General features: G+C 44.3%; 1 protein-coding gene across 1 annotated transcript in view; it reads left to right on the top strand.

Annotated features, from left to right (window-relative positions):
• ADAMTS3 (ADAM metallopeptidase with thrombospondin type 1 motif 3) overlaps positions 1–14,668 on the top strand; it is a 302,681-nt gene that overhangs the window by 258,370 nt on the left and 29,643 nt on the right. Inside the window, exons 8-16 of the mRNA XM_053571068.1 lie at positions 3,428–3,511; positions 5,346–5,502; positions 6,233–6,338; positions 6,743–6,886; positions 7,530–7,662; positions 8,995–9,108; positions 11,005–11,150; positions 12,722–12,897; positions 13,983–14,116. Of these exons, the coding sequence (XP_053427043.1) occupies positions 3,428–3,511; positions 5,346–5,502; positions 6,233–6,338; positions 6,743–6,886; positions 7,530–7,662; positions 8,995–9,108; positions 11,005–11,150; positions 12,722–12,897; positions 13,983–14,116 (1,194 nt within the window). The remainder of the gene's footprint in view (positions 1–3,427; positions 3,512–5,345; positions 5,503–6,232; positions 6,339–6,742; positions 6,887–7,529; positions 7,663–8,994; positions 9,109–11,004; positions 11,151–12,721; positions 12,898–13,982; positions 14,117–14,668) is intronic.

Here is a 14,668-nt window from a genome sequence, read left to right as displayed (position 1 = left end):
TTCTTGATCATTTCTGGTAGATTACAAAACTATAACCCCAGACCTTTAAAACTTTTTGCAGGGATGGGTGGATGGGTGTGATCGCATTTCGCTGAGTATAGTTGTGTGGCATTGTGTTTCATCTGAGCAGCAGCCTGGGAAGGAGGCGGAGCTAGGCTGGTAACATTTTGCCAACAAGACAGGCTATATTACCCGCAAAGGGCACTCAGCCTTAACTGGCCAAACTGGGACCATTACCCAGGGCTTGATATCTCGGAGTCTGAGACCTGTGAGGTCTCTCAGCTCTTGCCACACCCCATGCATTTTGGAATATAAAACACAACACTTCTCCAGGCACTGATGAGGTCTGGCAAGATGAAACGTGCACAATCATTAGGTACCTTTGAAAACTGAGTACTGTGTAGGAACCAACTCTTTTAGGTCTTAAAAAGCAAAATAATAGGTAAGATTCAGTGCTTTGCACAGTGTAGACTTCTAGCATTTGCTAATTTGCCACAATGGAAGAAGGGTTTTGCTATGTGAAAATATTATTCCCTTACAGTTGATTATTCCTACCCATAATAATTTATGTGTACATCTTGAGTTTCAAAAAATGTATGCAAATTCAGAAGATTCCGCAACTGATTCTGGATTCCCCTGGAGCACCAGGCCTTCTAATTAGCCTAGCATGATAATGGCTCCTGCTAAGTTCTTTTGTTTAATGGAAATTCGACTTTCAAAATGGTGATTCATTCTCTAACATAGTAAGTACTGGAAATAATAACCTTGTCTATTATACTTTCTTTGTGCTGCCTTAATTTTAAAATTTACCAAGTGGAAATGAATTTATTAGTTTACACTGGTTATATGTATGTTTTATACCAATTGAATTATCACAAACTATTTGTTGTTATTGCTGCCTTCCCTTCAGTCTGTGATTTAAAGGCTTTCTGAGGCTGGTGTTCCCTGCTGCCCTGGGGTGCCGCACGGGCTGCAGGTGCCTCCTCCCGCTACACTCCTCCTCCTCCAGAACTCAATTCACTTTCGTCTAGTTTTAGGCTGTATTGTTCAGTTTTTTATTTACGAACATTGCTTCCTATCATTTTTTTAACGTCAAATGCTGTCACATTTCACTTGCGCTGACCACGTCCTTGGGTGACTATTGTGAAGCCACGTTTCTAACCTGGAGCTGCTGTCTTGCGGGAAGCCTCTTGGGATGTCTGTGAGTCTTTGAGTGAATGGGCTGGTGACAGGCCTGGCTTTGGACGTTTTACTTTTATTGAACTATAGATTTAGGTGTTTGTTAAAGATAATTCAGAAGAGGAGGATGGAAGGGTTGGTTCAGTCTGTAGTAAATTTGAGGGTGGGGTAAGATAAGAGAATCTGCCCGTGGCGAAAAAGGCCATAGGAAATGCCAGCTTTTCGTCCAGCACTCACACTCTCCTTATATTGAGTTGAAATTTACCCTTTAAGTGATGTGAATGCTTTCTACTTTTGTTTCTTATAGATACACAGCATAAATTGAACCCCTTTCCACATGACAGCTCCTAAGTCATCTTTCTAGGGTCTCCCTCTCCGTTTCCCATGCTCTAATGTCCTTAAACACCACCACCCCTCCCCCCCACGCTCACGTGTACAGTAGTTTTTGAGCAATTTGTTTACATGCGTTAAATCTTTCACTTTTTAACTCAAGTCTGTGGGATGGTATTTTTATTATGTTCCTTGAATTGAGGCTCAGCAAGGTGAACATCTCACAGGCAGTGAGGGGTCAAATCAGGATTCGTTAAGGTCTGGTCCTCAGGCTTTTCACCACTGTGTCTCCCCAGCCGCTCTTGATGTGACATATTTTCTGGGCTGTTTGCTCTTTGCTCTTCTCTGGGCACATCTCTGTGTTCTCAAACGCCTCTGCCGTAAGATAGCACAGAAGAATGAGCTCGGGACTTCAGGTGCATACTAGCTTGGAGTGGGACAATGTCGGTGCGAGCTGTTGGCCTGCACACCTGTGAAATGCAGGACTGTGCGGCAGACTTGTACTTTCACATCTTGGCTCATTTTGTGAAGGTTTGACATTGGATCTCACCATTTTATGTGTGAGTACATGTGTGTGCTGGCATGCACGTGTGTATATTTACACATGTACGTACATGTTTACACATGCATTTTTCCACTTCAAAGGACCTTACACTTTCTCTTTTGAACCACACTTCGCCCTCGTCAGTAGATTCTGCCTTAGGCTTCCCACCTGTGTGGCTTTGCTGTGTTTCCCTCATTGTGTCCCAGACATTAGTCAGACAGACACCTGCTGGCTGCTTCAAGGCCTTGGTTTTGAAAGTGTTCTGTACAGTCACATTGGACTCTTGAAATATTTCGGTTGAAATTTCTTGATCTGTGTCTTGGTCAGTATGGCAGGTCAAAAATTGCATGACTTGTGACTTTTCTTTAGTACGTTCTTTCTTCTGGAGTCATCTTATTTTCAAAGCCGCTCCCTGTGAGAGTGTGCCATCTTCCCTCTGCGTGTTTCAGGTGGGCTGTGCCCCTAGGGATCCCAGCCCTCCTTTAGGCGTTGTGACAGGTGTTGAGTTCTTGTCCTTGGGATCAGCTAAGAACTTTGTATTCTAGCATAACCCTTCTGTTCTCATCCCCAGTAGCATTTGCCAGGTTGCTGAGCATGTTTTGTTAGCATGAATTTAGCACCAGTTTTGCACTAGTTTAATCAGAAGGTGTAACTAGAGTCCACTTTACATCCACAGCTGCCAGTGGCTTCGTATGCCAGTGTGTTTCATATGTCATTGAATTTATTTGGGCTTTATCATCCTCGTCTGTATAAAACATTGTGGCCTATAACCTCTGGGATGGGGTTAATTCCAGTATCAATGATTTTAAAGTGTGCCAAATCACTTTTAGAAATTTCAGCTTGACTTTAAAAATTAAATAAAAAGCAGTGACTAACTTTGCTCTTCTGAGCTACATCTAAACTTAACAATCTGATAAGCACTTGTACTGTTACCCGAGTAATTCACATATCAAAAAGCTTCCACATGGGACCCAGTGGGCCTGGTCTGCCTCTCGTCACCACGGGTGCAGCAGCTCAGGGCAACAGCGTCATGTCAGCGTCACCCTGCAGCGACTGCTTCCCGTGAGTGCCACACATGGGTCACATCATCCGTAGGTTCCTTCCAGCCCCACAGCAGTTTAATGAAGCCCTTTTTGAGCACATTTTCTTGGTTCCTGTCACTGTGGAGGTTATAAGAGCAGTAATTCACATATCCAAAGATTGTTCCAAAGCTCAAAGTAAATGACTTCATTTCAGAGTTCAGTTTAAACCCAATTAAAGAAAAGGTAATTTGTCCCTGTGCTGTGGGACTTCCCTGGCTAACCTTTCAGTGCTGTGCCTCTCGGGAAGCCTCTGCGGTGGCCTCCTCTAGCAACCATCTCTTCTGTTCCTTAGGTGAATGAGATTTACCACGACGAGTCCCTTGGAGTGCATATAAACGTGGTCCTGGTGCGCATGATAATGCTGGGTTATGCAAAGGTAAAATGTCTTAAAATATGTGAGTTGTAAATACTGGAAACTGGCTCAACAAACAGAAGACGAAACCACTAAAGCTACAGCAGCACATGGCGTAGACAGACCCCGCTGGCTCTGAGAGATACTTCCACAGTGGGTAGAGACTCCAAATTTGAGCAGATCGTGAATGCTTTCTGTGCTGCTGTTACTCGCTTGTTTACTTCTGTTCCATGGAGATGTAGGTCGCTATTCTGATTTTAAGCATGACGGTGTGGGTGGAAACAGACCTCATACTGAAGAAAGAGAACCTCCTTAGCCCATGACAGTCATCAAGTTTGCCATTGATTTTTTCATTCAAACATTCACATGAAATGCCTGCTGGTGGCAGACACTCTCCAGGTGATTGGAGTATATCAATCAATGCACACAAAAGACACACGTTTGCCTTCTCTTGATTTATTAAAAACAGTATTTTACATGTATATCTGTCCACTAAAGGAAGGTGACACACAGGTGAACATTTTTCATGTAAAAGAGCTTTATTGCAAAAAACAAATAGTTGAATGAAAATGTATACAGTAGGCATTTCGTAGAATGTAGTTAATTTTAGCACCTGTAAAATGTGATAGGATGTGTCCTCTACTTGGAAATAGTGAAATGGGTAAAAAGGTTTTCTCCCTTTCAGGAGGAAATGACTAAGCTGATAATTTTCTTGATGTTTAAAATTATGTCCCTCTCCCATAATAAATTCTTCTGGTTATGAAATATTTTTCAGTAATGAATTTGTGCATTTAGGAAATGGGAAAAATCCATGTGTTTGCATTTCATTACATGCTTAACATCCCCTTATCATTTTCTAGTGATAGGGTGTCGTTGATCTTTAGTTTATCCCTCCCATGGCCCCGACCTCCTGTGTGGTGCCAACATCCAGTACACGCTAACTACAGTTGGAGATAACAGCCTTCAGTCGGTTGTTAAGTTATTTGTTTGGAAAAGTATGTGATCAGCGTATCACAAGCCATGCTAACTTTATAAAGAATGTAAACACTGATAATAACATTTACAGAAATGCAACAAAAATCTCAGTCCGTCAGCCAAGTGGGGAATAATTTGGGTTCCAAGTTCAGTTTCTCATTTTACCAGAACTACTCTGGGAAGTGTGGCTCCTGGGTTCTGGAAGGATGGGCCCTTTCCCCTCTGAACTTTTAACTCCTGACCATAATGTGATAGTAGCAACATTCCAAGGAATTTAAATTCATCTGTTGGAACTACAAGGTAAGAATCTACCTCTCTTCATTACCATGACATGTAAAAATTGGAATTTTTATTTGTTTGTAGAGTAAGGTTAATATAATTTGACTTCTCCCTATGAACTAAGATTTGACTGTCTTTGCCAGATCATGGAAGAACTTATTCCCACATGTTAATTAATTCTGGACTAAAAATAAACACAAATTTTAAATAATTCTCTTATTTTCACATCTCTGGGGAAAGGTCTTATGCTAGAATTTTTCCCAACATTTTAATTTTTTATGTCAATGAAACTCAAATCTAAGCGGAATCAAGGAATATTTAGATTATTAAAATTTTACTCAAACGATTCGTATGCAGTTGCCCCACAGTAGGAAATCCTAGCATCAGAGGTTCTTAGAAGTGTATCAGTTTACATGGCAATATTGGTCACCCCCTGGTGCCTCCCATGGGTGTATAGAATTCCCAAGCCAACGTGGAACTAAATGAGCCCCAAAGTTACTAAGGTATTAAGTACTCTAATCCCAAATTTCAGCATCAGAGAAAGTTATTCATGGATGTCTTTGGGAAAATACTATGGTGTGCAGAAGGTTCTGTTTCCTCTCAGTCCATCAGCCTCATCGAAAGGGGAAACCCATCCAGGAGCCTGGAGAATGTGTGTCGCTGGGCCTGCCAGCAGCAGAGATCCGATCTCAACCACTCTGAACACCATGATCATGCAATCTTCTTAACCAGGCAAGACTTCGGACCTGCTGGAATGCAAGGTATTATCATTAATACATAGAAGAAAACTTAAAAGAGCATGACTTTCTAAAGTAATCCTGAGTTAGGCAGTCTGTCTGAGTATCCACATCTTCACCACCACTTCCCACCATGTACCAGCCAAGCATATATTTTTTCCTATTGCTTCCAGGGACTTCTGTGAAATCCACACATTAAATGCCACTTGAATACTGTAATCAATTAACCTTGCCTTAAGAATAATGATTGTGCATTTGGGGTACAGAGGGGTTGCTGTAAGATGCAACGCAATGTCCACTAACTGTCTGGGGTGAGAAAATAGACACCATGAGAAATGACCGTGGCCAGAGAGCCTCCTTCCAGAGTCGGCCTGCATTCACCGGCACGCTCTGAAAAAGCCGATTGATGGCTTCCTCTTCAGCATTGATGGAATTTCTGGCTCCCTTCATCAATACCACAATCTGAGGGACCATTTATAAAGCAGAAAGACGAGGCATAGCTGGTGGGTGGGAGAGAATGATAACCCCAGGCAGGTCCTTCTCTTGGGACGGAAGAAAAGGCAGACCCAGGGGATCTTTTTAGAACCATGACCTGCGACTTTCCCAAGAGAACGTGGCACCCTCTTAGCAGGGAAATAAATACTCGCCTGTGTCCTGAAAAGCTTTTCTTTTTCCTTCCTAGGCAAAGGTCCAGAGTGATTCTTAGTGTGTTTTCTCATACAATGAAAGTAAGAGTGATTGTCATTCTCTGCAGGGTACGCGCCAGTCACGGGCATGTGTCACCCTGTGAGAAGCTGCACCCTGAATCACGAGGATGGCTTTTCATCTGCTTTTGTAGTAGCCCACGAAACTGGCCATGTGTAAGTCACTGTTAACAGCTAGAAAGTAAAAAAAGGACTTTTTCTTTCCGGTTGCTTCTCCCAGTATTGTGTCCGTGTTGGGCAGAGTGCACTGCAGCAGTGGGGGGTGGGGGGGGGTGGGGGGGAGGGGGGAGTTCTTGTCTTTTGCCAAGTCAGTGGCTGGAGACTGCACGGAGGCCACTGAAACTCGATGAGTGACTCCGGTGTGCAGAGGCGCTGCTGGGCTCTGAGGGGAGGAGAAAGGCTTTCCTAGCAGGTTGCTCCTCATATCTGCTTCTGTGACTTTTCTGGGAAAGCCACATTGCCTTAGAACACATATCTCCCAGCACTTATTTTCAAAACAGAAATGAAACAAAAACTGTAGCCCCCTGAGTCTCACTGGGGAGGTCTCCTTTGTGTTCCAGGTTGGGGATGGAGCATGACGGCCAAGGGAACAGGTGCGGCGACGAGACGGCCATGGGCAGTGTCATGGCCCCCTTGGTGCAGGCAGCTTTCCACCGGTACCACTGGTCCCGATGCAGTGGCCAAGAGCTGAAAAGATACATCCAGTGCGTGCGTCCCCAGCCGTGTCACAAGAGCATTTATTTTATAGTCTACAGATGTGAAACTGACTCAGGATTGTGATCAAGACAAAACTTTAGGAAATGAAAATGGTTGTTGATTATAAACATTTTCTTATGACTCAGAATTTGGTACAATATTCCATAACATTTTAATATTTCCAATATTTTAATCAATAAGCCTAGAATTTAAGTGAATTTTTAGCTGTAATATAATTTACCTTTAGTAAATTCTTTATGGAATCTTTGACTAATGGTCAAACTTCAGTTGAGGATGAGCAGAGCCTGGTCATGTGATTCCTGCCTGCGTATTATACCACCCTCCCCCACACTGTAGTGTAGGTGTCAGGACTGCCCTGCCAGGCAACGTGGGGGGTTAATTGTGATGCAAATAATCGTGGTTTTACTAGATTCTTAGGTCATACGTGGTTTACTTTCCTGGCACAAATGAGGGTGAAGGGTCTTTTTCTAAATGGAACCGAAGCCAAAGCCTTAATGTGTATGCTTTTGTGAACTTGTTCTATGATTTTGATGAAATTCTAGAGTACATAAACTAAAGTTTAACTTTTGTACTAGGACATGATTATAAAGAATGAAAATTTAGCTACATGTAATATTTTTCTTCCTACAGTTCCTATGACTGTCTCCTTGATGACCCTTTTGAACACGATTGGCCCAAACTCCCTGAACTTCCTGGAATCAATTATTCTATGGACGAGCAATGCCGTTTTGATTTTGGCGTTGGTTATAAAATGTGCACTGCGGTACGTGGCTCACAGCTGATGCCGACTTTGCCCGTTTTGATTTTGGCGTTGGTTATAAAATGTGCACTGCGGTACGTGGCTCACAGTTGATGCAGACTTTGCCCCTTAAAATCTCTTTGTGCAGCCCCTGCTTGGTGAGCTCACAGACTCACAGGTGCAGCAGGAGAGCGTCTACCAAGTACTTTGTGTTCATTGCATTGCCATGTGCGAAAGCTCGATGCTTTACATGTCCTATCTGTTTAATCCTCACAACAGACTGGATGAAAACTGATGTACTTCCACTGTACAAGAAAAGCACTTGCAGAGGTTAAGCAACCTGATTGAGTCACATGGCTGGGAAACAGGGGAGCTGAGCTGTGAAACTAGGGCTACCAGGCTCCAACCTCGATGTTCTGTTCTTCCCCTGGTTTCTGTGCCCTTCAGAGATGACTCTTAAGCCTTGGATATACTGCTTTGCTTTGATGTGGGGGCCAGGATTCCATGCACGTGTGACAGTAGGAAGGGGCTGTGCTGGTATTTGCTCATACAATAGTTGTGTGGCACAGCAGGGGAGTCAGAAATACAGGCACCATTCTCAGACTGGGTGGGTCAGGTGCTGGACCTGATGCTTATTAAATGTACAACCGTGGGCACCTTATTTTATCTCTCCAGGTTAGTTTCTTCATATATAAAGTGTGGATAACAATGGTATGTACCTTATAGGATTGGTGTGAGGATTAAATTTGGTAATGTAATTACAGTGCTTAGCCCAATACTGGTGCGTAGTAAATGCTAAAATGGACTCCACTAAGCACTGTCTCCCACATACTGCTCTGATGAGAGGTGTGTCTTGTTGAATTTCCATGTTGATCTTTAGTAGTTCATTTTTTAGCAAAAGGAAGGGCTTTTATATGTTGGACCAAGCTTTGTGGTGTCAGAGCAGGAAAAATAAGTATTTCATAGTTCTGAGAAGAAATTGATTTGTTATTTGAAATCTCTTATATACAACATTTGGTCCATCTAAACTATATACGGTGAGCTCCTAATTACTTGCGTTACTGTTTTAGATCTGAGATTATAAAGCTTGGGCTCAATATCATGAACAATACAATTTCCAGATTAAGTGATAGGGATTAGATGAATCAATGTTTATTACTGTTTCTTTAGAAAAGCAGAATCAAAGTATTTTCTACTTGGAATTCTTATGCAACTGTTTTTTCTTAACATGCCACAACTTTGGCTGTTCACCTGAAATGAAAATACCCAAGAAACACGGCGTGCAGAGACTGTGGAACATGGTGGTACATGTCGCACTGTCTGAGCACTTGCTGAGAGTTTGATCCTCTCTCGCAGTTCCGAACCTTCGACCCATGCAAACAGCTGTGGTGTAGCCATCCTGATAACCCCTACTTCTGCAAAACTAAGAAGGGTCCCCCGCTCGATGGGACTGAATGTGCTACTGGAAAAGTGAGTGTACACAGCTATGATTTAATAAAAAATAAAGAAAGAAAGAAAAAAAGAAAGAAAAGTGAGTGTCTCTATTCACACTGTGAAGATGTAAGACTCGGCTTGACAGGTCTGGAAAATGGTGACGATAGCTGTACTGTCGTGTTTATGAAACCACATTCAGGAGACTTCATTCTGGGAATGCACTGAAAGAATGTGCTCGTCCCTGTGCCTGCCAAAGCAAATTGTCACAGACTTGGTGGCCTTAAACAACAACAGTTTATTCTCTTACAGTCCCAGATGCCGGAAGTCTGAAGTCCCCATATAGGCAGGGCCACACTCCCCAGAGGAGCCTGTTCTGTCCTCTCCAAGTTCTGGGGGCTGCCCACGTGCCTTGGCCACTCCGGCCTCTGCCTCTGGGGTCACATTGCCTTGCCTTTCCTGTTTGTGTCAGTCTCTGCCCCTGTTTTATAGGGATCCATGTAGTAGCACATAGGGCCCACCTAAATAATCTGGGACAATCCCCCTTTTAAAATTCTTACTCTGCAGAAACCTTTTCCCAACACTTGCAGGCCCAGGCACTGGCACCTGCTGTCCATGGGACCACACTCGGCCCCTGAGCACAGACTGAGCACAGCGCCCCCTGGTGGAGCTGGCGGACTGGGGGGTGGGGGTAGGAGCTTCTCCTTCCTTGTGAAAGCTGTCCAGAAATAAGTGTCAAGTGAACTTATACAGAGGATTTGGCCTTGCTTCTGGACGGAAGATGCCCAGAGTTTTAACTTTCAGATTGTGTACTCAGGACTGAATACTCAGAGAACGGCCAAGTGCCAAGCTGTGCTGCTCGTGAGGAAAGATCCCCAAACAGAGGCGTGCTGGGAACTCAAGCTGAAGAGCCCTGACTGGTGTAGACAGGAGACAGTGTAGACAGAACCAGAAGCTGGCAAGATTTACATAGCTTTTAGTTCCTTAAAAGCTTAATTTCCAATGTGTATGAACTGTGCTTGTGATGAGAATTATATGCATAATAATAATAAAACCTATCACCGTAAGTGTTGGCACTGTCTGGCTCTGTGCTGAGCCAGCTTCTTGCTTTGGGAAAATTCAGTATCACAAACTTCTGACGAAAAACAAGAACCATAGTGAGTTGATTCATTTTTGCTTTTAAAAAGAAGTATGGTATAGCCTCCAACTCCTCTAAGTATATTTGTGTTATATTAAATTTTAAAGTTGAGTTTTAAAATATAAAACTTTGTTACTTATTACATTGAAAAGTAAGTCCAAATTTTGAAAATAAAAGTGAGGAGCATCTTTGGGCACCCAGTGTGGGCCAGGTGCTGTGGGCTCAGCACCTCCCTGGGGCCAGCTCCTCACTGTCACACTTAACTGCCTTGTGGGGACTCAGCCATTCATGACCTTTTCAGCCTCCATGTCCCTCATCCTCAAGGTAAAGATCATCTATCTGACCTCTGTCTTCTAGAACATTCTGAATGAAAATTTTTAAAAGTAAGTGACAGTGCTTTGAAAGCTGGCTATGTTATGGCAACTATTCTCTAAATCGAGACATCTTTTCATGTCATCAGCTCAGTGTGGAGCACGCTGCCCTCTGACCCCTGCCCTGCTGCAGGCCCTGGCAGAGATGAGCAGAGCGGTACCTACCGTGCGCTCTGATCATGTGTCTAACACACGCTGAATGCATCACAGAAACTTAGTGAATGTCGTTTTTTATTTTAAATTTTATACTTAAAATAGCAAACCTAAATGACCCTTTCAATAAGGGCATCTTAAATTGCTTTTAGATAATTTTAAATGCATCTTCACCTGGACACCTAAAGAAAGAGGCAGTGAAGTTCCTCTTGTGTGACAGGTGCAGCTGTGGTGTTGCAGAATTTTCATAATTGCCTTTTCCCATTTCCTCAGTGGTGTTACAAAGGCCACTGCATGTGGAAGAGCGCCAGTCAGCAGAGGCAGGATGGCAGCTGGGGGTCCTGGACCAAGTTTGGCTCTTGCTCCCGGACTTGTGGAACCGGTGTTCGCTTCAGAACACGCCAGTGCAATAATCCCATGTGAGTACGATCCCTGCCGTTCTTGTTATTTGGGGGTATATCAGAAAAAATACTTCACTGTCACATCATTACTGCTCTGTTCCACGAAGTGCACGTGAAATGCAGAGCAGGGAAAGAAACGAGTAACAGTTCACAAGCCAGTGTCTCTTTTGGATAAATCTCCATTTATTAATTTTGTGAAGAGCGGTCAGTGATGAAGATGAGAAACAGGAATGAAGATTAGAGTTTTGGAGAAATTAGTGTTTAGGAATATTAAGGAGCCTAGTAGGGGAAGTAGATGGCTGCACACTTGGTGTCTGGGTGCTACCCTGTAAGATCCACTCCAAGAGGCTGGGAAGCTTGGGGTGTCGGGGTGGGGGTAGCGAGGCCAGCAAGGGAGGGGGCAGGGCCGGCAGACAGACTCACTGGCTGGGAGGAGGGGAGGACGCCTTTCCTGGTGGGGGGTGTGGCCCGACAGAAAGACTGGGACGAAAGGCTGGGGAGCTTTCATTCACTCAGAATAAATTTATCAATTCCCAATGTTGTACTTAGCAAACTTTAGTTTATGAGGAAAATCCCCTGAAATCCTAAACTCAAGGCAGTCTTCTTTGTCCGGGGTTTAACCCCTGAGCAGCCTATGCTCTGTGCTCCAGCAGGGCAGCGCTGCGCACGTCTCTGTGCTAAAGCAGAGCAGCGCTGCGTACGTCTCGTCTCTGTGCTGTAGCGGGGCGGCGCTGCGTACGTCTCGTCTCTGTGCTGTAGCGGGGCGGCGCTGCGCACGTCTCTGTGCTCCAGCAGGACGGCGCCGCCCACGTCTCTGTGCTCCAGCAGGGCGGCGCCGCCCACGCCTCAGTGCTCCAGCAGGGCGGCGCAGCGCACGTCTCTGTGCTAAAGCAGGTCGGCTCTATGCACGTCTTTGTGCTAAAGCAGAGCAGCGCTGTGCACGTCTTTGTGCTCCAGCAGGACGGCTCTGTGCACGTCTCTGTGCGTCAGCAGGGCGGTGCTGCACATGTCTTTCATAAGGACTCACAGGTGCAGCACACCATAGAACTTCCCCCTGGAAAAGATGACGGTTGTATGGGTAGAAGTGGGAAAAACAGTAAAGAGTGTAATAGCGATAGCAGCTCTGGGTCACAGGGAGCCTGTGTCCTCCCGAGGGCTTTGAGCCTGTGAACGCACTCAGTCCTCACAGTTTCCTGAGGAAGGCGGCAGTGTTATCATTTGCTTTTTACCTCTCAGGAAACCAAGGCGTAGAGCTGTGGTCTAAGTTCCTTCAAGTTGCATCAACACATTGGATACATCGGAGAAAAACCTAATCTTCAGTCCACATAGCATCCTTTTTATTTCTTTATATACTCTGTCATGCATTTAGGATATACTGTTTGAAAGCTTCCTTTAGTTGAGCTTTATCCTGTAACTTCCCTCCAGCAGGGGCCAAGGGCACTTCGGGCCGGGACTGAGATCAGGGGTTGTGCGGCGGTTCCCTCCCTCTCCGTGCAGGGGCCCTGGCTGTCTGCCTCAAGCACTGTGTCTGGGAGCCTGGACTGCTGGCTCAGAGCCGAAAGGCCTTTTCAGTGTTTTCTTTTCTTTAGGCCCATCAACGGTGGTCAAGATTGTCCTGGTGTCAACTTTGAGTACCAGCTCTGCAATACGGAAGAATGCCAAAAGCACTTCGAGGACTTCCGAGCACAGCAGTGCCAGCAGAGAAACTCGCACTTTGAATACCAGAACAGCAGACACCACTGGATGCCCTACGAGCACGCCGACTGTGAGTGGCCCCTCTCCCTGCTGTGTGGACGGCACTTGGGGCTGACCCTGGGCTGTGGACTCTTGATCCCTACAGGGTAACTTAGGAAACCTAGTGTTTCAGGGGTAGGTCCTCCGGGGCTTCCAAGAATAAGGCGCAGTACTCCTTTCCCTGGAGAGAGAAGAATTGTGCAACAGTTCCTGGCAAATAGCATGTCCCTGTCACCAGTGAAAAGACCAGTGGGAAGGTCTCACCGGGGAGAGGTGCTGGATTTCCTGGTCCAGCTGAAATCCTAAGGAAACACTTCTGCAATATGGTGGCCATTCCTTTCTGAACTAGAGAAAAATAGAATTCTTTGACGTTTGAGTCAGGGCCAAGAAAAAGACCATTATTTAATAACAAAAGATACTTTGTAACCCTTTACTTTTATATTATAAGCTAGTTTTTAAGGAATACACTTAAAATTTTCTTTTAATGTTTTACTTCTGAATTTTTGGTAAATATGTTCAAGTGGCAACTTCTTGGCATATTTCCTATTTAGATGAATAAAAGAGAAAACAGTGACATTTATCATGTGATATAATTCCTAATGGGTTCAGTTTAAACCTGTTTTAAAGAAAAAGTAGATTCCTGTAGGAATTCAAAGTTGCAATGCATTCAGAAGAAATGCATTATTTTTATCTGCTTTGGTGAAATGAGTTGCATCCTCTAAAAAGGAAAAACTTTGCTAGGTGACTGAAGGAGACCAAGGAGACAGCCTTCCCTGCTCTGGCAGTGCTGAAACTAAGCTGGCTTAGAATCCAGGCATATTAAACAGCTGCAGTGAGATCTGGGGCTGTCACATGCCCGGTTTGCCAGCAGTCACAGTTGGTACCTCTTGTCCCAGCTCACCTGTTACTACTACCCGTTCACAAGTGTCACATGGTCGCCCTTGCTAAACACATCTGAGTGTGCGTCCTCTTCCCCCGCTCCTTGTTCTGTTTATTTTTAGAGTATTCCTTTTGTTTTCAGAAAAGGACATTGAAACTTTGTATCTAAAAATAAACTGTGCTGTTCAAACACTCCATTTTAGGTAAACAGTTAATTTTATCCTCCATCTCATGCAGCCAAGAAAAGATGCCATCTTTACTGTCAGTCCAAGGAGACAGGAGACGTGGCGTACATGAAGCAGCTGGCGCAGGACGGGACCCGCTGCTCCTACAAAGACCCGTACAGCATCTGCGTGCGAGGGGAGTGCGTGGTGAGTGCGGCGGCTTCCCCCGTCCCGTGCACCTCCGCCATCATGTGTTTCTGCACGTTTAAAATCTGTTGAAATGGTTTCTTATTTGTGCAATCGCATTTTAGTGAGAATCTATGAATAATTAAGTAACTAAAGTAAATTTGGGAGAAATTATGCTTACTAAATTCTAACTTTGGCCCTTGGCAGAATGAAAGTTTGAATAGTTTTCCTAATTTCCAGTTTATTCTAAGTAACCCTGCTTCCTCTAGATTGGGAGCACAAATTGGGAACAATGCTTTTGCATGGAGTATTTTCCTTGTGGCCAACTACCATTAAAATAAAAGGCCTGTTTTAAAAACTTCGATGCAGGGTGTATCTTAACATGACTCTTTCTTCTCACCTTCCCATTTATCCTCAGTTTAACCTCTCAGCTCTACAGCAGAATCAAAGTAGCGAGCGGAGAAGCAAAATCAGTGTCTTCGCTTCATTTTACCTTATAAATGCAGGTCAATTTCCTCTATCTTTTTTAACTGAAACACTGCTCCTAAGGGCTATTTACTCCTCACTTCAATA

This window comes from Nycticebus coucang, chromosome 1, assembly GCF_027406575.1.
Source record: "Nycticebus coucang isolate mNycCou1 chromosome 1, mNycCou1.pri, whole genome shotgun sequence".
Classification (NCBI taxonomy): domain Eukaryota; kingdom Metazoa; phylum Chordata; class Mammalia; order Primates; family Lorisidae; genus Nycticebus; species Nycticebus coucang.
This window is presented reverse-complemented; position numbering and strand designations above follow the sequence as displayed.